The 24,401-nt window shown below is 44.8% G+C and overlaps 1 protein-coding gene across 1 annotated transcript; it reads left to right on the plus strand.

The window, feature by feature from the left end:
• Positions 1 to 551: 551 nt before the first annotated feature.
• Positions 552 to 24,401, plus strand: CAPN6 (calpain 6). Its single transcript, XM_081792326.1, has 13 exons — positions 552 to 666; positions 6,801 to 6,980; positions 15,520 to 15,651; positions 16,656 to 16,864; positions 17,374 to 17,566; positions 18,127 to 18,320; positions 18,562 to 18,639; positions 18,745 to 18,931; positions 20,515 to 20,637; positions 20,816 to 21,018; positions 21,602 to 21,723; positions 22,066 to 22,202; positions 22,726 to 24,401. The coding sequence occupies exons 2-13, from the start codon at positions 6,816 to 6,818 to the stop codon at positions 22,906 to 22,908; spliced, it is 1,926 nt and encodes a 641-aa protein (XP_081648452.1). The 5' UTR covers positions 552 to 666; positions 6,801 to 6,815; the 3' UTR covers positions 22,909 to 24,401.

The raw sequence follows: 24,401 nt of genomic DNA on the forward strand, positions 1-24,401 counted from the left end.
TCTTGCAACTGCCGTGGAATCAATCTCCACTCACTTTCCTCTTAATGCTCCCTTCTCTCTGCCCTTGGCCAAATGTAACCTGTTGCTTCCCAAAGCAATCTGTTCTTTTCCCGTGCCCCATTAGCTCCACTTTCTCTCCCACTCACTCCCCGGGGCCCCCATCGCTGTGAGACATCTGCAGCCTAGCCCTCAAGAACGTTGTCGACCCTTCAAGATTTTTCTCTCCCTGTCCTCTCTTGAGTAATGTCCACATCTGCACTATTAACCCCGGGAACAGAAAAGTCAGAAATCTATCAGACCCCTCCCTGAAAGTCCTATGTCTCCTTGGAACAGAGAGAGCTTTCAAACGTGGCTTCCTGAGTTTTCCAATTTGCTGGCGGGTGGACCTGGAGTGGGCATCCCGTCTGCACATCTGGCAGGGGCGCTTTCCAGATTTTCCTCATGACTCAGGATCAGTTTCTGACTGCTAGGCGGGGCAAAGGCTCCTGAAGTTTCTGCAAGGCACCTCCCCCTGTGAGCAGAGCTTGGTACAGCCCAAATAGTTTTCAGGTTAAGAAAGCCAGAATCTTTGTTCAGCCGCACTGACTGAACAGACTTGGTAGGGGTTACCTGGCCAAGAGCAGCGGCAGCAGCAGCAGCAGCAGCAGGGCTCCTGGGATAACTCAGGTGAGCAGCGAGGGCATTTGCAAACTCGCCCTGCAGTTTTATCTGCTGGATGACTTGGAGTCTTTTGAAAGAGGTGAAGAAACTTGAACTTTAGAGTTCATTGAACTCTGCAGCTACCATTTTCGGATTTGTCGGAATCGAGTAGGTGTGTGGGGGTGATTGTGGTTGCCTGGCGATGAGATTTTTCTGGTGATATCTGGTCAGTTGCGTGGGGGGGGGGGGCGTGTGCGTGTGTGCGCGCGCACGCGTGCGTGGTGTGGCGTGGTTTTCCTGATAAGGAAGAATAAACCTGGGAGAGAGGTGTGAGAGGGAGAAACCAGGCTGACCGTGCTTCCCTCTAGCTTCTGCTGACCCCCAGCTGTGGGCAAATTATTGAACTGCAGGCATGAGCTTGGATCTACACTATGCACAAAAGGTCTTTAAAAGCCCTTGGAAGTGGGGTGCACAGGCTGTGTGCTTTTGCAGCAGAGGGAGTGGCTATCCTGTCTGCACAGCCGGGGGTCCTCCTGCCCTGGTGACAGGTTGATCTTGGCTATTTCATTATCAGCCCGTGGCCGGCCTGGTTTTATTCTTCTCTGACTTTGGCTTTAGTTTAAACTTTGATTTGCAGCTAGGGGCTTAACTGGGCTCCTTGACCAGAGTGGGCTGAGAGGGCAGGGCAGAAAAACGAAAAGGTTCAGAGTATTGCAATTGCGATTGGTTCCGAGGCTTTGGAGCTTGAAGTTTGGTTAGAAACACATGGGGAAATTAAACAAATTCTAACATCCAGACAGTCACCTCTGGCTTCAGGATGACGCATTGTGATTTGTATTAATGTTTTATTGAAGGGTGGCTAATGTCTCATTTGCTAATCTTTGTTGTGAAAGTGAGGACGTTTTATGGTCTGGGGGAATTAAAAAAAAAGATTCTTTGGGTGGGTGGAGGGCGGACTGCTAATTAACTCTTTCTTTCCTCTGGCTGTTTGTGTGCACGAGCGTGTACGTGTGCGCGCGCGCGCATGAATACTTGGAATTGGAATAGTATTCTTTAGTTATCCTTATAGAGTCCCTAGCAGGCTAGGGAAAAGTCTAAACACTTGTGTTGTCAGGAATAGGTTTAAAAAAGTCTTTCCACATCCTTGGGTGTTTCAGTTCCTAAATTAAAAAGCAGAAAAAGTCTCTTTGTGACCCCCAAAGAGTATTTCTTTGATTAGCCTTGATTCGAAATCATCTCACCTTCTGACAATTTGTGCACAAAACTCCTAAGTGCATTCTTGTAAGAAGACAGAGAGGATTCTAAAAAGCAGGAGGTGTGTAAACTGTGTAACCTTGGGCCCGAGTTTTCACCTTCCTGTAAAAGCAAGTTGGGCGAAGTGATTTCTAAGAGTCCTTCCAGTGTAACATTCTACAAAAATTGGAATTCGATTCTCGCAAGGCTGTAAAATTAGACTTATAGGATGCGCTTTTTCATCCACGAGGGGGGAAAAGTGGGTAGCGGGGCAAGCCAGCCAAAAAGGAGGGGTGGAAGAGAGAGTGCGTACTGAATGACAGAGGGGCCATTTTATACTGGTCTTTTAAATGTCAATGAGTGTCTTAGTTGAGGCAGGTGATCAAATCTCATTTTCCACTAAGGACAGAAAAGAGATGTAATTTGCTAACAATGAATGTTTTCTAATACTACTGCCATTTAGTGTCGGCAACATCTCTGTCCCTCAGTTTCCCCATGAGCACAACGGAAATACGATGGCTGCCCCGGGCGCCTCAGAGTGTTATTGGGGGAATCTAATGAAATTAAGCACTGTTTCAACAGTGAAAACAGCTCACATGCTTAATTTCATTAGATTCCCCCAATAGCACTCTGAGGCGCCCGGGGCAGCCATCGTATTTCCGTTGTGCTCATGGGGAAACTGAGGGACAGAGATGTTGCCGACACTAAATGGTGGCGTGTGGGACTTGATCCTGGATCTGCTGACTACTTGTTTGCCTTTTATGATTCTGAATTGTTTTGTATGTTTTGATAAAGTGTTTCCTCGATGGAATGAAAGGAAATTGTGCGCTCTTTTTTCTTTGACTTTCTTTGAACCGTCTTCTCTCTCTGGATTGAGTACATGTGTCCTAAATAAAGGTGGATCAGAGGACTTGTATGGTCCCGTTCAGGCCCCGGGATGTCTGGCCGCCAATATGCATTTGATCAGCCGTATGTTCCCTGGTAGATGCGTGTCCATACATCTAGCTTGGTCACTAGCTAGGTCTTCCACATTCAGTTTGCTCTGCAAATTCCTAATCGCTATGATCTCCCATTTCACTTCAAGTACAGCACAAGGGGGGACACTGGGGCCGGTGGGGACGGGGGCAGCGGGGGGGGGGGGACAGCAGGGGAAAAAAACAGCCAGGGATAACACCTCCAGAGCCATGCTCTCTCCCTCTCACCCCCTTAAATGCCCGCCCTTTCTCTCCCACTCACCCCAATCTAAAGCAGTTTGTAAACTGCAGACGGGATTTCCTCTATCAGAGAACGGTTCTCTTTAAGAGACTGAGGCAGATTTCAAGCTTTAGAGCCAAATCTGGTTTCCATGTGAAGGCTGACCCACAGGTGGAGAACAAGTGATTTTCTTCTTAAGAGGTTGCCCAGCTCCCCACGATTTCCAGGCCAGTGAGTAGCAAAAGCTCCTAGCTGCAGTCTTGTGTTCTACGTGGCAGGCTCCCTCGACTTCCCTTGGCGATTCCCAACTTTCCATCCTCTGGATCCACCCCTCCCACTTGCCTGTGTCCATACAGCCTTCTTCGTACTCCATCTCTAGGCAGTGGGTCCTAATTGAAATAGTACTGCCTAAGACCATTATATCTATGCAAAACCCCACACTCTGCTTCACCCAACCACCCATGATACTACCCCCACCCCGGGACACCCAGGGTCCCTCATCTTAGACGACATGCACATTCCCTTTGTTAGCTAGAAGCTCCCTTTGGTTGATGCCTAAAGCCCTAGCTTTGATTCTGTTTACTGACTTTCTTAATATTCGGTCTTTAACCTAAAGGCCCTCTTGTCTTCACAGTTGGGTGCAGCAAGATAACCAAGAAGGAGCATTCCCTTCCCCATTCTCCTAAGCTCTGACGGGGCGAGTTTATGTTTGTGACAAACCCAACTTACAAATTTCTGGGTTTCCAAAAGTTTTTTTTCCCCCCAGACTTCACTAATGAACCCTCAGATGGGAAGGGTTCAGATTCTCCCATGATCATCAAACCGTGGAAATAAAGACCCTTTTCAATATCTACCATGGCAATAAATTCTAGGCAGAATGCCTCAGAGTTAGGTATCATGTTTTCTTTGGAGGGTTTTCCTCATTTGAGCTTAAAAAAAAAAAATCCCGTCTTTAAGGAGGCAGTGACCAAAAGGAGCAGTGTGGTGTGATGGAAATTTGCACGCTAAATCAGGCATTACACAAACCCGGGTTTGAGTCAGCTTTGCCGGTTTCTAGCTGCCCCTTCTCTGAGCTGCCATTTCTGCAGATACAACATGAGGGGCACAGATAATATCTACTAAACATGGCTGCCACGAAGAGACCATGAGCCGAAATGCACATTTCAAATGATAAATTGCCATGCAAACGTTCATTGCCTACGTAAGACATCCATCCGTTCAACAGATATTTCCTGGACAATGGTTGTGTGCCCAGTTCTGTGCCAGCCAATGAGAGCACTTACAATGCGTGTCCTGCATTTATGGAGCCCCTTCTACTTATTCAAAATACTTTTACATTAACCATCTCATTAGGTACAGCCACAGTATAAGGAGGGCAGGATAGATAACCCCACTCCCCTGATGAGAATATTGAGGCACAAAGAAACCAAGGTCGCAGCAATGGAACACATTTCTCCTGTTACCTAGTCAGAAATGGGGATCAACTCTACTCTACAAGTCCAACGGGACTTGGGACTATAATTTTATTCTAATGAAAGCCTGTCAAATTGCAAGCTGATAGCCTGCTATTCCTTATTTACCCTGCACCCCCAAAATGCAGGTGCCCTCACCCAGAAGGCTTGACCTATCCACATCAACTGTATATGCTGCCTCTGAAAGAGTCTACGGGGATCATACTGGTTTTTCAAATCAAACCTGATTTTCCTTTCAATTGATGCTGCTTCTGTCTGGAGACGGGGCTCTCCTTATATAACAGGGATTTCTTTTGCAGGGTCCTGCCTGCCTCGTCATTTGGCTGAGTAGCAAGGGAGACTGTTGGGGGCAGAGGGCCTTCCCAAGAACAGGAAATAACCATTTATCCCAAATGTTCAAGGCCTCGGAGGTTCTGGCAAACTAAATACCCTAATTGCCCCAGACTATCCTCCATTTACAATCCCCAGCCTCTGGCGGTCCACCAAACCTTCCAGGGAAAGCAAGAGGCACAGTAGTGTTTGTTGTAAGTTCGAGCGCACGTGAAAATTAGGGTCCATTTGTAACAGACTCCAGAAAGGAGACTGGGCATACGTTCAGATTGGCTCTGATGCTGCTTAATGGAAAACTATTACTGATACTACTCATGATTTTAAATACAATGAGATACACTTCAATATTTAAAATATGTGAGCACACTTAAATCTGATGACTAAAGGCGTTTTGGTATTTTGCCGGGTCCCGTAGCCTTCAATGCGAAAAGCAATTGTCAATAAATAAGGCTATAAAAAAAAAAAACTATAGTTATTTTCAGCTTCTTATTGTTTGGACCCAGAGAAAAAGTAAGTTTGTCTATATGTATTGTCGTTTGCGAATAACATCGAATTCATTTTTTTTATGGTTTTCAAATAGGAAAACAGCTTTACCGGTAAGGCATCTCAATGTAATACTGAAAGGACATGAAATGAGGTAGTAGAGAAGTCTGATTAATATTTCACCTTTTATAAAATTGTGGCTTCCTCTTTATTAGCTGGATTTGGAGCTGTGGTACCTACACAGACACTCTTTAAAGTGCTAAGTAGGTTTTTTTTTCACACTTTGTCCACTTTTCAGCAGATCCTCTGACCTTAATCAGATTTTCTTCTTTCCACCCTCATGTAATCATGAAATATAGATAAAATCTATTTTGTCCTTAAAATATATTTTTGAAATGATTGGCATCATGTAAATTTCACAACCCTCCTCTTATTAACCATTGAATGTCAAGAGAGAATCATTAAAATCATTACAAATCTGTCTTTGTGGATCAAGCAAAGGCATTGAGAACCCTATTATCACCCCAAAGCTATTTAAATCAAAGTTGCCTTTCAAATTATCCTCATAAAAACCAGTTGTTAGGGACATTTGAGCGTGGGGCACTCAGACATTGCTTGAAGAGCCCCTATATTAATTCTTTATTTAGCCATGTGAGATTTTTTTTTTTTTTTAAAGAAAAGAAAACAACAGTGTATTGCCATGGGATAAGAATCTATAGTCCATCAAATCAGTGTAATTGAATTTCAGAGTCCGCTTTTTAAGGCGGGCAAATGATTGCACGTTACACTTTGAAGAAGAAAGACACACACACAATCTTTCTATCTTTCCTTGTCTTTGGAGGCCATCTGCTGAGCTCTGTTGCTTGCATGAGCCTTCCTGGCCAGTAATAAAAAATGCAAAGCTCTTTAAATGATAAAAGGGAAGGAATTGTGTAAAGGGACTCTTTAGAAGTGAAAGAGGCTGCTTCTCCCCACAAGCACAAAGTGTGTGGCCCTTCAGGGCGCCAAATTATTCTGAATATAGTAAAACAACTTTCTCCTTTTATTTTCAAATTTAGAATTGTCCTTTACTTTAAACTCCTCTCTGCCAACTAAAACGGAAAGTTGCCCTTTAAATTATAAAGACTTACTTTTAACTAGCAATCTTAACATTTATTATCTATTTCTTGGATAATATTGTTACGGCTTATATTGTCCCATTTGGCAAATGAAGATACTGAGGCTCCAAAATGTTTTAGGCGCCCAAGCCAAAGCCCCATGCTAAGCTAATTGGTTGCAGAGTCTGGACCCTACTTTCTATAAAAATGTTCACTTTTCTTAAAGCCAGGCTCCAAGTGCCTAGCTCCAGGAATAAGTCCCTGGGATGACTACTGTTGGTCTAATCTCAGGTGATCTTTAACAGACGTAAGAATTTCTTTCTCCGATGACTACACTTTTTTCTCTTTGTAGACATAGCTCAGCACTATGGGTCCTCCTCTGAAGCTCTTCAAAAACCAGAAGTACCAGGAACTGAAGCAGGAATGTATCAAAGATGGAAGACTCTTCTGTGACCCAACCTTTCTGCCTGAGAACGATTCACTTTTCTACAACCGACTGCTTCCCGGGAAAGTGGTGTGGAAACGTCCCCAGGTAACTTGGTGGTTTTTGTTGTTGCTGTTTGTTGTTGTTGTTTTGTTTTTTGTTTTTTGTTTGTTGTTGTTGTTGTTGTTGTTGTTTTACTTTCTATCTCCTTCTTGATCTCTTTCATCATAACTCTGCCTGGTCCACTATTTCTCTTACACAGCCTACTATACGGAAAGCAATTTAGGAGACAGCTTTAAAATGCTAAGTTTTATGGATCTGTGTTTCTGGCTCCAGCTTGAGGAATGTTGAATTTCAGTCAAATTTGGTCAGATTTAGTTATTTTAAAGGAAATAAAAAAATAAACAACAACAAATGCCACGCTTGCTTGCTTTCAGAACTTCACTTTAGTAAATGTCGTAACTCAAAAAGCAATTATACTCTTGTCTCTTTACCAAGTTACCTATCATAGCAACCTCAAGATAATCTCAGACCTGTGAGGACGAAAACTCCTTATGCGAGGAGCATAAATGAAATGAACTCTAACGAGGACAAGATGGAATTTGCACTGGGGGAAGGAGACTTCTTTGCTGCTCTTTGCATACCATCATCTAGATTCCCTCACAATTAGCGAAGTGGGATCTAAGTAGGAGTGTAGGTCTTTTACCATCTCTTAATAGTTACTATGGTTCTCTGTGGAACAGCTGTATATTGTGTCTCTAAAGTAAGTCTCAGGACCTCGTCGCAAGCCCTGCATGAGTGGGATCTCAATGTATGAAACCATAGGATGATGGAATCTGGAGAATGAATGGCAACCTTGCCCTCAATCTAAAGGGCATTATCACTGGAAGAAAGATATTACACCTGAGCCCCTTCCCAAAGTGGGTGACCCCAGAGATATAGGCCCCAGAGGGCTATTATGAAATGCAGATTCTTGGGCCTTCACAATATCCCCAACAACGCTCTGATTCCATGCATTGACGTATCTTTTTGTGCACTCGAGGTTTGCTTTCTTCAGTGAGCAAGCCTTTTATCCGCAACTTTTTAGTTGCCATTTTCACAGCTTCAATTCCTAAATGGACTTCTCACAAGAGCTACTTCAGTTTATGTAGGTTGCCACCAGGTGGTGCCAAGATACATTGGTCACTTCAAGGCTCTTGTTTTTTCTATATGACTCAAAGGACATGTCTCAGTTTTTGCCCACCAAGTATGATAGCCATTGAGAGTGAGACTTGGAGAAGTTCTCTCCATCGGAAGGAAGACTACGCTCCTCTTGACTTTCTGTGCCTCCAGTGGTTGACACACCCCTGCAGATCACTGACCTGCAATAAAAATCTGGGAAACATGAGCAGAACTCACTAGCCACTAATTCGGTATGCAGAGAGGTAAGTTTTGTTTTGTTTCGTTTTCCAGAAATGCATGGAGAAAATAGAGCTGTGTTGCTGAAAGCCACTCTTATGAACAAATGATGATAATGAGGCGCACCTCTCGGTTTTGATGCTTGGATATGAAAGGAAGGAGATTGACGGGGCGGAAGTAGCACAAAGGGAGGCAGAAAATTGAAGGAGGTTTTCCGGGGGGTGGGGGGAGGTCTTTTTAAAATAGGACAGACTTGAACATATTTCTTGGCCAAGGAGGAAACAGTAAAGAAGAGGTTGAAGACACAGAAGCGAAAAGGAATGATTGATGAGGGACAGGTCCTGGAGGAGATAGGAGGAGACCCAATGGGCGGCAAAATCACAGGCCAACGTGAAGCCATTTCCCAGACGTGAACCAAGCTGACAGTGCTTCCTGTACTGGCCGGTCTTTAGGCACAGGTTTCCTCCTCTGTCTTGGCTCAGTCTTTTGTCCTGTGCTTTCTTCTTCCAAATTCTGTGGATTGAACCCTAGATGGATTAGCAAGGAAGAAAAGAACTTAATAACCATGGCAATAGTCCATCTTGCCTCTCCCCACTCCTTCCAGGGTGGGGGGATAGCAGAGAGAGAGGGTGAATTGGGATGGGAAAGAAAAAGGAATCAGCATCTATGTCATGCCTACTATGGGCCTAGAGACTGTGTTTGGAGTTTTCTGTACATTTTTTTTTCACCTCATCTTTATTTGTCATGGCTGGGCAAGGTTGGGTATCTCACATATTTCTTTAATGTAATTCTGTTTTTTTCTGGCTTGAAAAATAAAGGTAAATATGATGCCCATTTTATTGATGGGGAAACTGGGTTTCAGAGAGATGGTAATAATTTGCCTGGGGTCAGACCCCTGATACCCTGGGATTTTAATCCAGGTTTGACTGCAAAGCTGGTTTTCACACTACCATGCTGCTATTTCAGGGAGACAGGCTTGTTTGTGTCTCCTCTCTTGCTAAAATAGGTAGCTTCCAACCAGTCAATTATCACATTCCTCCTCATTGGGTTGATGCCAATTAATTGGCTAATATGATCAATTAACTGATCCATACTCTCCCTTTTGAGAGCACACTGTGTGTTTAGTCTTGAGCCCAAAGGGAGAGTCTTGAGAAACATTTATTGACCTACTCTGTTCAGCCTCTGGGCAATTTACGGACACAGCCTGGGGTGAGGCACTCCCATTCCAGCTGGAGAGATGGATATTGAGCTATCAAAGAGTTAAATAATAAATTAATGCCTGATATAAGACATGCTATTTTCAGGCATACAGACAGTAAATCCTATAGGGTTTTGAAGAAGGGGAAGATCCGCATAGATTGGAATGGTTGGGGAAGGGGCCTCTTGTGGGAAGTAAGGGAAAAACAAGGTTCTGGACCACCGTCTGAGTCTCCTCAAAAAGCTGTGGATTCCTTTCCAGCCAGAGTGGAGGCCAAGCCTGTGGTCAAGAACCACGTCAAAGTTCTCTGGCCTCCCATCAGGAAAGCTGAGAGACAGCCCTGGGCCTCTCCAAGTTGGCTCAGGAAGACCAGATGGGTCGTTGGCCTCACCCGCTTCATTGGCAAGGTTGAGATCCTGGTTTGCAGGGAAGCTTTCAGACATCTTGTCCCTTGGCATGCCACACAGCCTCATCCTCAACCAGGCTTTATTTTCTGAAGTCTTTAAAATGGAAGAAGCGTGATTAACCTGATAGTTTTCTGTTGCTTTCCTTTCCCATGCTGAAAAGCTTCTGCCTTTATCAGCCTTCATGCCTGCAAACTCCACTGCTAGTTGAACCAAAATGACTTCAGCCAAGTTCCCAGTATCCCAGGGTAGGATTGAGTTCCCCTTCTTCCCACTTGCCACTTCCTTGCCGTGTCCTAAGGAGCCACTTTAGATAGACAGGGCTTATGGGAATGTTTTGCAGTTATTCAGGGCCAGCTCATCTGCCTGTACCCTCCATAGAAAAATCCTTCTCCTTAACTCCTTCATTGGCCCAATGGCTGCAGCTATTGTCCTAGCTTCCTGGGGTACAACGGTATATTGCTTGAGACAAGTACTCCTGAACTTTCCTGCCCTTCTGGCGTGTCAACATATATAGTCTTAGTAAATTCTAAGTTTTACTGATTTATACTGACTTAGAGGCTTATACCGATCGCAAGGCTTCAGGTAAAATTTTGAGGCTGAAATCTGGCTGCCAAATTCCCATAAAAAATCTCTTCTCCAGCTCTCTCCAGCCACTCTCCCCTCCTATCCGCCTCTGGCTTTTTTCCTGACTGACTCATACCCAGCTACAATAGTGTCTTAGAGTCAGACACATCTAATCCCTGACTAAAGTGGAACAAGCCCTCATGGGGGTTTGCACAGCCAGCTGTGGGGGAAGTGAGGGCACCTGCACAAGATCTCCTGTCAGCTCTGGTAGAGTTTTGAGTTTGGTCTCTACTACCATTACCATTGCCCAGGTCCTTCCACTAGGAATACCCTCCCCAAGGGCCATTTCACTACACTGGATGGGAGGAGGGTGACGAGGTTCTGGATAAAAGCCAAAGTGGTAGGAATGGAAGGGAAAGTTTGATGAAGGGAAGATATTAGAAGAATACACAGGCCTTGGTGATGGATTGCCTGTGAGGAAACAGTAAAGAGGAAATACTTTCCTCGGTGCTAATAGAAGTTTCCAGCTTCCCACTGAATGTGACACCTCTATACAGTAGTTTCGGCCTAGGCTGTTCAAAAATTTATTGTTCTTCCCAGAGATCATGTCCCCCAACCTGATTAGTCCTAATGTTTTCCACTGTTGACACAGTTGAAGAGAGTTGAATCGGCCCATTCTCTTTACTGTTTACTTTACTTTCCTGTTTATTTTAAATTCCCCATTTTAACAGCTTTATCAAAGTACAATTTATATACTATAAAATTTACCTGCTCTAATTGTACGATGCAATGACTTTTAGTAAACTCACAAAGTTGTGAAGACATCACCACAATCCAGTTTTAGCACAGACACATCATCCCAATAAGACCCTTCGTACACATTTGCAATGAGCCAACTTCCCCCCCTCCATTAAAGGTAGTCAATAATCTCCTTTTAGTTTCTATCTAGATTCACCCAATTCTAGACATTTGACTTAAGACAGAATCATAAAAGTAGCTGGTTTCTCTCGCTTTGCATAACATTTTCAAGGGTCATTCATGTGGCAGCAGGTAATCAATTTGTCCCTTCTGTGGCTGCACAGAATTCCATTGCACGGATATGTGAATTCTTCCCAATAAAGCAGTTTGAGATTTATATCTGGAGTCTTCTACCAGAACTATGAAGGTTCAAGTAAGAAGATGACTAGGCAGTGACTTGGTTGTGTAGGTTGGAAGTGAAAGGTAGGCTGAAGATCTTAATTCTCAGACTGCATATTGAATTTCCCTCAGAGGGGTTAGGAAGGAAGTGAATATTTTACTGACGACAAAATCTTCACACAAAAGTAAAATTCTCCAGCAGGTAAAGTGGACTCCTTGAGAGCCTCGTCCAACATTGGTCCCCAAGTCCAGGTCTACCTACAAATGCCCCGCTTGGAGATGGTTCTTCAGTTTTCTACGGCAGCCCTGAGCCTTCTAGAACCACTTAGAGTGCTGGACTTTAGTCATAATGTATCGACTGCAGGGCCAGCCTCACTTGTAGGTGTCCATGCCCCCATCCCATCAGTACTCCAAGACTTCATGGAGTACTCTGGAAAACGCCTCCACTTTTCTGGCTGCTGGTTTTCTAGGCATCCTTTCATTTTGCTGTGGTTCTTGAGGTTTGCCTGGGACATCAATTTTCACCTGTGTAAAAAAATTGCAAAAGATGTGGATGCTGTGGGTGCAAAGGGAGTCACATAGAATGATGTGTGTAGGGCTCCAAGGCTTGTAATTGTATGCCTCTCTTCCCCCAATCTTCCAGAGGTCTATGTGAAGGGACATGAGCTGAGAGCAATGGGAAGTTCTCTCAGGGCTCAGCTAAGAGAACATATTTCCTGGAGAAGCTGTTTTGCTTATGGAAGGCTTTGGCGCAGGGATGGGGATAGGCAGAGACCATTCCTGGCTTTACTCTTGGTGTCCAACTTCCTAGTTGTGTGTGTTTCCCCTAAGAAATTATTTTGCCTTGACAAACAGCCCAGTTCAAGGATCACAGCAACTGTGCCAACACAGCTGGGAGCCATTAGGGGCCCAGCATCTCCCCTCCCTCTCAAGCCACCCAAATATGTGAATATGTGAGCCGTGACCTCTCCCCAACTCCATTCCTTACCACTCTAGCAGAGCTCAGGCTGAAATGTCCCATCTGTACTCTATATCTGTGCTCTGAGCTACAGAAAATTTTCTCCAGCCTTACTTCCCTACTCCCAACAGGAAGACACCCTGTTGTCCAAAACTATGGGAAAAGTCAATCAGCAGCCACTTCATTATTTTCAAGTGTGTCGCCAAAAAGTCCGTTTGGCTCTTTGACTTGCAGTGGCTTGTTACCCTTTACCCTTTTTACCTCTTTAGCCCCTTTCTAGTCTCTGGCTTCCTTAAAAAGGTAGAGGATGTGGCATAATAAAGATTTTCACCCATGTTTCATATCACGGTGCTGACACACATAAGAGATTGGTTCACATTTAGTTGATTGAATTGAGGAGTTTAAAGCCCGTTGGTGATATTTAGCCTGGAACCAAAAGCTAAGATATAACTTAAGCAAGTCTTCCAGAACAACGAAGAGCTTTTAGGTGAGCGTTAAGGAAAGAGGCATGAAACACTGGGATGGATGACTGATACAGGTGGTTGCAGCTCTGTCCCTGAAGAGCTGCACAACATTACCTTTTTTGTGGTGGACATCCATTAACCTAAAGGCAAATGGATAGGCCAGCTGAGGTCTTGAGTTTCCTTCTCAAATTATACGTGCTTTCGAAGAACCTAAAACTTTAATCCTAGGTCTCCTACTAAACTAGCTGCACACCCGGTGGGGGGCAAGTTGCTGCCTTTCTCTGAGCCTGTTTTCTCCTTTGTAAAATAAGCAAATTGAATAAATAGTCCCTAAAATTTCTTCCAGCTCTGACAGTCTATGGCCTGTTAATTTATCAGGTTTTAAAACCCATTGTTAAATGGCTATCCATCATGTATGAACAGTGGGGAAGTAAAACATGGGCCAGTTTATAAGAGGAAATAGAAGATACAGAATCTTGGGCCCAAATGTATATTCTTTTGTGATTACATACAGCTACACACACACACACACACACACACACACACATACACACACACACAATGACCACACTCAGCTTAGATCTATAGGAGAATAATTACCCAGTTCCTCAATTTGAGTTCTGTTTACATGTATTTATTCATCTACGTGACCCTTTAGATCTTGAATGAAAGTTGGCATGCCAAAAGTGTTGGCTGAGCCTGGATCCCTGCTGTGAAATGAGAGCCTTATGGAAACCCAAGACACTGTAATGTAACTCCAACCACTAATAACTTTACATAAAACCAGCAAATCATTTGCCTTAATAATCTAAAAGGACACTTTTCCTTATGTCAGTGTTCACTTGATTGTTTTTCCATGCTAAGCAACAATTCTATGTGTCATCTAAACTCAAGAAATCATTGGATAACTTGACGTCTTGCTCCAAATCAAATGGTAACACTTGACCCACAAAACAAAACTGTGTTTAGTTTCATCTTAGAAAGGGCAAAGAGACAATTAGGAGAGAAAGAGTATCAGGGCCTAATTCACCCAACACACCTGCTTTATTCTCAATAAGTGAAAAAACAGGCAACCTCCACCCCATAAAAAAATATTAAGATAGAAGTCTTCTAAGACAAAAAAGTAATGATGAGACACTAGGTATGCATCTAAAAAAAAAGTGACCAGAAAATCCAAAACTGAAAACCCACCTAACCCTCTCCTTTTGGCAGAGGGATGCCCAATTAATCTTCAGTTTGGATTTGTCCCTGCCTAGAATGCTTATTCCTTTCCAGAGTTATTTTGGCTTTTAAAGAATATATGGAATGTTTCATTCTGTAGACCAGACCCTTCATCAAGGAGAATTATGTCCATTTAAAAAAGAGGTTTGAGAAGCAGAAAAATATAGCTGTCTCTATTTAATAAATTTTAAAAGGATGTATGTCTAGATTTTCTTTCCATTTGAGACGAGGATTTATTTCTGCTGGGTAAGCAGAATGTCAAGGTACCGGCCAACGGCCTCCTCCACGAAGCTTTCTCCAGCTACTCAAGACTTCATTGGTATTTCCTGCCTTTGAACTCTGCAAGTGCTGATTCTCTGAGTCACACAATCATGTCTTCAATTATACGATGTTATGTATGCGGCTATGCCTTTGTCTCTGCTGGTCTCTCTATTCGTTATGCCTCCATACCTCTCCCTTGTCCAACTACCTAACGCTAGGCATCCCCAAAGCTTCATCTCGAATGTTACCACTGCTATTCAATCTATTCTGTTTACCACCAGGGAAGCATTGGGGATCTTTCCTTCAGACACTGATTATACTTTGCAGATAATTCCGATGTGCCCTCAGACGTTGTGTTGTAGTTGTCGTGTTTGGGTCTCATTTTTCCACTCACAGTGGGAAAGGCACAGCTGTTGACATGTTGGGGAAAGAGACACACACACACCCCAAACAAATGTTTCCCCCACTCTGTCTAGCTTCCCTCAGAACATCCTCACAGGAACACTCCAGCAGACGCTCTTTTCCCACAGACGTGGAAAAATCTAGTTGCCATGGAGACTGCTGTCACCTTCGCTTTACGTTGGGAGAGGGCTTTCTGTGTAAGGTCTCGTAATTCATTTTCCCAGAGAGGGAGAACAGGTGCTTCAGGAAATTTCATCCTGACAAATGGGAGCAGAATGCAATGTGCTAATCTCTAGTTCCATTCAGAAGCTCCCTGCTAGAGTGAAAACTCTTCCAGATTTCAATGCTAGCTCTGAGGGTCCCGGCCAGCACATCTCAACCTGTCTCCACGTGTCCCCTCCTCCCATTTCTCCTGTTATTCCCCACATAACCCTTTTCCTGTGGCTAGATGATCTGCTTTGGACTTTTCCTCACCACGCCTAGTCCCGTGCCGTCCTTCCCTTTATCCCACTTATGGAAATTCTAGTCACTATCTTTAACCCAAGCTCTTCTTTGAAGTCTGTCCTGCCTCCCTCAGCTCACATTGACCCTCGGGAAACCCTTTCCACATTCTCAGAACCAATGATTGTATTCACAGGACATCTGTGATGACCCCCGTCTGATTGTGGGCAACATCAGCAACCACCAGCTAATCCAAGGGAGACTGGGGCACAAGCCGATGGTCTCTGCGTTTTCCTGTTTGGCTGTTCAGGAGTCTCACTGGACAAAGGTATCCCCCCTCTTGTGAGACTTCACTCAGTTTCCACCTTCTTGTCTTTTTTAGTAATTTGGGGAAACATCAGGTCATAAGTTTTTTAGATTGTTCAATTCCTGAAGTCGAAGATATTAACTACATGACTTCTCTCCATTTATTACTAGGGTTTTTTATAGATACAGAAAGTTGAACAAATTTTGCAGTGACTGCCTCTATACTCACCTAGATTCTTACCATTAAAATTGCTCTATTGGTTTTGTCACACAAGAGTTGATCTTTTGTCACTGGCAGTACTTTGACTTAGTAGCTCTGCACACTTGTCTTCTCTGTACCAAATGGAGTTATAGAGTACCAGCAGGGGCCAGGAGATCACAGATATGGGTAACAGAAAAGACAAGAAAGATGAAAATAGTTCCTTGAAACAGTTCTAATAAATTATCGAATACAAAAATTCCTTTGGCATTTAGGTAGAGTTGAAGACAGTGGAGTGTTGACTTGATTTTTCTTCAAAAAAATAATTTTAGAAGAGTAATTTGTAATTGCATATAAAAAGGAGAATTTCCTAAAGATAATTTTATTCAAGGTGTGAATGAAATCTGTATTCGATAGAATCTGCATGAAGTCTCTAGGATGGGCCTTTAAACACTGGGCCTTGTAGTTTCATTGATTTTGTCTTTTAGGTGGTTAAACATGCCACCGTGAATATGTTTGTGCGGACAGTATCTCATGATCGAGTTTGAGATTATCTATGGGAAACAATTCAACCCCTACCTGGCTCCCCCCAGTTATCCTGTGTGCATTCAGGCATGGTAACGCTATCCTTGGCAAAACTGAACCAGGGAAGCGAAAGCTGTGGGAAAAAATGCCCAACCTTGGACCTCCCAACCTAGACCCAAACCCAATGTATTTGATGTGCTTCCTGTTGCCATCCATATACATTTGCCAGAAGTCAACTGCAATCTCAGTTGTTGGATATCGTGTGGTGAATAAGAGCTGTATGAATGTTTTTATGTTTCCAGACAATTCCCAACCATAAGGAGCAGGAATGGGACCCTCGGAAACTAGATAAATATGCTGGAATATTTCGCTTTCGTTTCTGGCATTTCGGAGAATGGACTGAGGTGGTGATTGATGACCTGTTGCCCACCATCAATGGGGATCTGGTTTTCTCCTTCTCCACTTCCATGAATGAGTTTTGGAATGCTCTACTGGAAAAGGCTTATGCAAAGTAAGGAGGGGGTTGACCACTCAGGGCACACGAGGAGAGGAACGCCACATTTGTCCTTGGGAGCTCATGCTCTGCCAGCCCGGCCCCTGAGTTTACACTGGGCAGGACATCAGTCAGATCCAGGGCATTGCTTTGGGCATGGGACTGGTTCTCAGAAATCCTGGATGATAGACAAATGAGCTGTGCTGGTTTCCATTAAAAACCCTCCCTGCTCCTAGGTGCCCCTTCTTGCGGCTAATCTGCAGATCAGATGGCATTGTAGCCTCAAATTCTCTCTTTCTCTAATATTTACCTGGAGAAAGAAGTTTCTTCATGGACTGTCCTTGTTCAACCCAGCCTAAGCCTAGAAATCGCTGCCTATAATCTCAAAATACCTCTCATTTTCATACCTAGAGAAAAGCCAGCTGGTAAAGGCTGGCTGGGCAGGGACTGTTCTAATTCTTGGGAACAAGATACCCTTCACGTGGAAAAGTAAATTTACAAAGATAACCTTGCGTATTTGCCCCCAGGCTGCTTGGTTGTTATGAAGCCCTCGATGGTCTGACCACCACTGATATCATTGTGGACTTTACTGGCACGTTGGCCGAAACTGTTGACATGCAGAAGGGAAGATACACTGAGCTTGTTGAGGAGAAGTATAAGCTGTTTGGGGAACTTTACAAAACATTTACCAAAGGAGGACTGATCTGTTGCTCCATTGAGGTTTGTTGTCACCCCAAAACAACCATTCTTTGCTCACTCTACAAAACTGACTAGGGAATGTCACCCTTACCCCAGAGACTCAGGAAAAGACATTGCAGAACTCAGAAAATTAACAGTACACTTTGAGTCCTGGAGCAGAGACCGTACAGCTTTAACCTTTTATGCTTTTGCACCGGCCATCCCACTGGGGGGCCAATGCAGCTTCTGCGCTGGTGTAAATAGCCTCTGCTAAATTCTTCCTTCTGCCTCTGCCCCTGCATGTGAGGTTATAGCTGTTTGCTCATGGAGTAAACCAGCCCCACCAAAATTTAAAGCTGCTCATGTCAATGTACCACTGTGGGTACTTTCAATCTGAATTGTTTAACTGAGTTGTTATATTAAATTCTGTGTTTCCTTTCTTTCACTTGCTTTGTGCCAAGTCAAGATATCTGGATAAAATTTCTATCCACATAGGGAGAACTAGCTTTAACCCCGCTGGGGTAAACCAATCAAGGAAGAGGAGGAGCCAGGCCTTGGGTCTCCCAATTCTTGTGGCCTTATGTGTCTTTCTTGGCTCTCAGTCTCCCAATCAGGAGGAACAAGAAGTTGAAACTGACTGGGGCCTACTGAAGGGCCATACCTACACCATGACTGACATTCGTAAGATCCGTCTTGGGGAGAGACTGGTGGAAGTCTTCAGTACTGAGAAACTGTATATGGTTCGCCTGAGGAACCCCTTGGGACGGCAGGAATGGAGCGGCCCCTGGAGTGAAATGTGAGTGACATTTCCCTTGGACTGCCACATCTCCAAAGCCCTATAGTTTGTCCTTGTGCCCCATCCCTCCATACTGCTAGTGTGCTGTCAATGCTTAGTGACATTTGTGGGGTCTGTGACCCAGCCGGAGGTGAAATAAAGCAGGTCCGATCCTCATGCATTCTGGTCCATTAGCATCCTGTTTACTGTACGAAGTCAATGGCAAAAATGATGGCTTATCCCTTTGCTCATTTGCCTCTAGCTCTGAAGAGTGGCAGCAACTGACTGTGGCCGATCGCAAGAACCTGGGGCTTGTTATGTCTGATGATGGAGAGTTTTGGTGAGGAGGGGTTTTCTGTGCTAAGGGAATTGGGTCTCCACATGGAACTACAAGGGGAGGTATTAAGTACCATCTTCTTTTCTTTCCTGCCTTCCTTCCATTCAGGATGAGCCTGGAGGACTTCTGCCGCAACTTTCATGAGCTGAATGTCTGCCGCAATGTGAACAACCCTATTTTTGGCCGCAAGGCGCTGGAATCGGTGGTGGGATGCTGGACTGTGGATGATGATCCCCTGATGAACCGGTCAGGAGGCTGCTATAACAACCGTGATACCTTCCTGCAGAATCCCCAGGTGTGAATCCATTTTTTTTTTTTTTCATTTGCCTCCAACTTAGCAAGGCAATAGGAACTCAGGTCTCACCTCGGAGTATTTCTTTGACATGAATTCTTCAATTTGCAGCAACATTATTCAATCTGAGCAGTCTCCTCTGGCTGCCGCTCTCCTGGCCGTACTGCTTAGTATGGATTTTTGTGATTGTCCCTCATTGGACACAAAGGATCTGCTCCCGGACGCTTTCTCAATTCTTTTTCATTTCCTTATTGCGCAACTGTTCTCTTGGGGGTGGATTTACTATACGTGTCTTCTTTCTCATGCAGTGATTCTTTTGAATGCCATCGTTATATTTCCCTTTTCTCAGCCAGAACCTGGTCATTTTTTCCCAGGATTTGAATCACTACCCTGTCAGTGAGGCCATCCCATCAATCTTCAGTTACAATGCTCTTCCAGAGGATACGTTAGGAGTCAAGCCCAGGCACACCCCAAAGCAAAAAATCCTAACATCCAAAGCCTGAATCTATAGTAATCTTGATGGTTTTACCCCATAATGTGCTGAAGAGGTAACCCACAGGAGACAAGAATTCTGACTGTATTGCCACCTTACATGGGTATGTCTTTTCTTTCCATGGGCCTCATTGGCCACGCAATTTGAAGAACACTAGGTTAATAGACTGATTTACTTAACTCATATATTTTCCCCATTCCTTTCATCTTGATTGTCCTTAAAGAAAAGAAAGCTCCCATTACCCTCTACCTCATCTCCATGTACAACCCCGGAGATGTTTCAAATATCGGGCACATATAGCAAGCTGGAGAAATGGGCTTTCGGCTTCACTCTTAACTGTCTGCACAGTGCACAGGATTGATCTTTAGGGTCCTTGTGAGCCTATGGCTCTGAATTTATTTTCTGTTTCTTGTGAAAGGGAGGGAGCAACAAGATCTGAGTGGGAGATAGACAGAGGCAGAAAGAAACACCAAGACAGCGACAGAGTGAACATCCAAATGCCTTTTAATTTTACTTCCCAATGGCACCATGGGTCCGTCAGATGAGGTTTCAAAGTCTCTAGCACAGGTCTGCAGCCTTCCCTGGAGAGGTGGTTGCAAAGCATCACCTCTCTAAGGGAGTGGATCCAGCCCCTCCACAAGCCACACATCTGGGCTAGCTATAGGAGGCTAGCTGAAGGGAGTGGCTATGGTGTCAGGTTAAGTCACACAAAAGTGCTTTTTGCCTTTATAGATTCTGGAACTTTCCTGTGTGCAGTTTTTAAAAGCAAAGGGCAAAACAAAACAAAACAAAACAAAACAAAAAAAACCTAAGATCTTACCGAGAACTTATCAAAACAAAGCATACCTTCTTTGGCATCAAAGATCTAGGCATGAAGTTGTCTCTCATGCTGAATGTCATAGGGAGGACCAAAGATATGACCTACACTTAGCACATCTATGGATTATCCAAGGCCTCATTGTCTGGTCAATGGCAAAGTCCAGAAAATCATGCAAGTCTCGACTTCTTGGTGTTGTTTTCTTCCCTGAAATCTGAGCCGGCTCATCTGAAATGAAAGTGCTAACTAAGCTCCTTGGTGGCCTCTTTCCTTTAGTACATCTTTACTGTGCCCGAGGATGGGCACAAGGTCATCATGTCACTGCAGCAGAAGGACCTGCGTACTTACCGCCGCATGGGAAGACCTGACAACTACATCATTGGCTTTGAGCTCTTCAAGGTAAGAATGGGCATTAGGAGCAGAGTGAATAATGGCAACCAGAGTCGAAATTAGGATGGCCTGTAGTTAGGGGACTGAAGGTAGGTCCAAGGATAAGGAAAGCAGAGGACCTAGGATCTCCTAACACAAACACTGTGATCTGAGCAGAATGGAGCCTTTCATCCCGTTTCATTTCCAGGTGGAAATGAACCGCAAATTCCGCCTCCACCATCTGTACATCCAGGAGCGTGCTGGGACTTCCACCTATATCGACACTCGCACTGTGTTTCTGAGCAAGTACCTGAAGAAAGGCAACTATGTGCTTGTCCCCACCATGTTCCAACATGGCCGCACCAGCGAGTTTCTCCTGAGAATCTTCTCTGAAGTGCCCGTCCAGCTCAGGTTCAGCTTCCTTGGCCAGCCCTGCAAACTCCTATTTTCTGCTTTACCTCCAATCCTAACCTCCTTGACCCTGCTCCTCCTGTACAGACACACAAAAGGACAAGTTGTTCATGTCAGACTTCACTGAAATGATGGCGGTAGAAATATTTCTCAAAATGATTATTTTCATAACCATGAAAAATTCCTTAGGAGAGGTCTGAGCTTCAGAGCTCTGAGCTACCATTTAAGGGGAACGGGCCTCTAACCTAAGCTTTTCCACTTATATCTTATCTTCCGTTCTCCGGCTGACTCTATTTTCTCTTGAACAGCTGGCACTCCTCACTGCTCCTGTGCTGTGTTCCAAGTGCTGGGTCACCAAAGCTACCTTTTCACCCCAGCCATGCCTACTCTGATCTTTATGTGCTGGTCCTTAAAGCGAGGGGAAAGCAAAACAGACTCATAAAATATAAGCTATGCCTGAGGAGGAATGGGCTAGGTCACTCAGCATTCCATGCCTTTCAGCAACAATGTCTGCTTTGGCAGGCCTGTCTCCTCATCTGAGGGCCTTCATCATCAGTGATGTATCTTCTTTTTGATGTTCCAGGGAACTGACTCTGGACATGCCCAAGATGTCTTGCTGGAACCTGGCTCGTGGCTACCCGAAGGTGGTTACCCAGATCACTGTTCACAGCGCTGAGGGCCTGGAGAAGAAGTATGCCAATGAAAGTAAGAACGGCAGAGGTGTCTGGGGAAGCAAACTTCGGTTTCATTTATTGCATGCATGGCTAGAAAAGATGGTCACAAATGATTCTCTCCAGCGGTATTCAGTCTAGAGAAGTCCGGAGGGCTGTCAACCTTGACAGAGAAAGGGATGTAAACTTCTTTGGGCAAGGTCTACACAATGCTCCCTTTCATAAAGTATGGAAAAGAAAAGGGAATCAGGAGCAAAAGTTCTAGGTCATTCTGATACCCAGATGCTATGCTACAAGTCCTAGTGAAATACTTTCTTGACTACCTAGAAAGAAAACTTTAACGACTCTGTTAAAAAGCAACTGCCACTTTTTCCAGCTGTAAATCCATATTTGATCATCAAGTGTGGAAAGGAGGAAGTCCGTTCTCCTGTCCAAAAGAATACTGTTCATGCCATTTTTGACACCCAGGCCATTTTCTACAGAAGGACCACTGACATTCCTATTATAGTGCAGGTAAGAATGTGAACGGGCCCTGCCTCCCCCCCCCCCCCCCAGGATGGCTCACATTCCGTACAGGATTCTAGATTATCCCCAGTGCCTCAACTATCTAGGATACAGAGCGAGGGTTATCCTCACTTCCTTGTGGGCAGAAGTCCACATGCTCACAGGTACACATGTCGACAGGCACTTTAAAATCCCACGAGCACCATATGCCAGTTCAGATGACCCTTATCCTGATCAGGGATAGGTCAGGATGGACCGCTACGGTTTGGCTGTTTTTCTGACTTGACGCTTCTGCCCGTCCGCCTTTACATAGCCGTCTCCTAGCTCGAGGTGTCCCTCGAGCCCTGCTGGCTGGCTTTTCATCTCTACTCTGTGCGGTATCTTCCTGTCAGCCAGAGACATATCGGGAAAGATAGTCTCTTGGTTTTAAAACAGGCCTTTTCAAGTTCCGCACTGGGTTCTAGGTGCCACGGGGCAAAGTCCAGTCTCGCAGAGGGTGGCTCATATTCACTCTTTCAAATCGTCTCTCCAGGTGTGGAACAGCCGAAAATTCTGTGATCAGTTCCTGGGGCAGGTTACTCTAGATGCTGACCCCAGTGACTGCCGTGATCTGAAGTCTCTGTACCTGCGCAAGAAAGGCGGTCCGACTGCCAAAGTCAAGCAGGGCCACATCAGCTTCAAGGTTATTTCCAGCGATGATCTCACTGAGCTCTAAATCTTCAGCTCTAGCGAATCCTGACAGAGCTGTCCATCCTTTTCTTTTCTGTCAGATGCCAGGTCTTACCTAATTCATAATCCTTTGAAAGAAAGAAACTCACAGTAACTAACTTTTCCTTTCTTCTGATAAGTTCCCCATACCTCCCAATCCAAGTAGCATCAGTAGCTACATAACCTATATACCTCCAGCAGCTGGACAGGGGGAGGTGACAGTTCTATGTGGAGGTCATACAGATGTTTTCCAACAAAAGATCTCCGGGGCTTCCGGGGGTGAAATTCAAGCAGGACAACAAGAGCCTGAATACCCTACAGATGTCTTCGCTGCTTTCTGGTGCCCAGCGTTATCTTCCCTGTAGGGCGTGTTGAGGAAGGAAGGAGGGGTGGTCAAGGCCAAGCCGGTCTAGCCTGACATCCCAGCTCCTGACTGAACACTACAGACCTCCCAGCAGCATCCGACCCAGCGGCCAGCACCCGCTTTTAAGTCCCCAGCCTTTATCACCATGAACACCATTGCCACCTCCGTCACCACCTCCGGAAAGTGTAGTCCTGCCCTCACCCGAGTCACCCCCCCCGCAGTAGGTTTGACCTTCATGTTGAGGAAGCTTCCTAGGTGCTTAATGACGAGCTGGAGTTGAGTGAGGCCTAGATAGCGGGCAGGGCCTGAGCTCCAGCTCAGTGGAAGCCAGCTGTGTGCCACCAGAGGGAAAAGTGGAAGAAGCTGCAGTGGGAGACGAAGCCTCGGTCCCCCACCCATCCACACACACCTACACTCACACACGCGCACGTAGGCGCGCACGAACTACCGTTCAGGCAGTCAGTGGGCACGAGGAAGGACAAAGCAGTACCACACGCTCCCGAAAGGATGAGAAAACCCACCCGGGCATAGGATAGCCAGTTTGGGGCCCCTGACTGCAATGTGAAATCTCCTGCTGCTGCTAGGTTTACAAACAAGCCTGTTGTCCTGTGCCTCCTAATATCATTGGTACTGAAGACCCCATCTGGGGGCTTGAGATTCTGGGTCCCATCCCAGGCCCCTCAGGCGTTTCTTTCATTTGGGAAGCTTCCCTCCCCGGGGGCATTTGTTTGCCCTCTTGTTTTTCAGTGTTTCTACAGAATTCTTTCTAGGGTCATTCTGAACTGTTCTTCCCCCCCATCTCATCTATCAACGTTCTACCCCTCCTTCAAGGTCCAGCATAAATGCCACCTCCTCCACGAAGCCTTCCCTAACTCCTCCCAACCCCCACCTCTGACAATATTTCAACGCTTCCGCAATGATGAAGAAAAAACATAGCTGTAGTACTTAGTCTAGTCCAGCACGCATTCATTTAAAAATATATTTTGTAGGTTGTTTTTTTTTTTTTTTTTTTTTTTTTTTTTTTTTTTTTTGTTCACTGATTTCCTACCATGTTTTTCAGTCTGTGTAACTTCTGCAGTGCCTTCACCACACTGCCTTACATAATCCAAACCACAATAAAGTTCACATTCAATAAA

The sequence above is a fragment of the Panthera onca genome, chromosome X, assembly GCF_046562875.1.
Source record: "Panthera onca isolate mPanOnc1 chromosome X, mPanOnc1 haplotype 2, whole genome shotgun sequence".
Taxonomy (NCBI): domain Eukaryota; kingdom Metazoa; phylum Chordata; class Mammalia; order Carnivora; family Felidae; genus Panthera; species Panthera onca.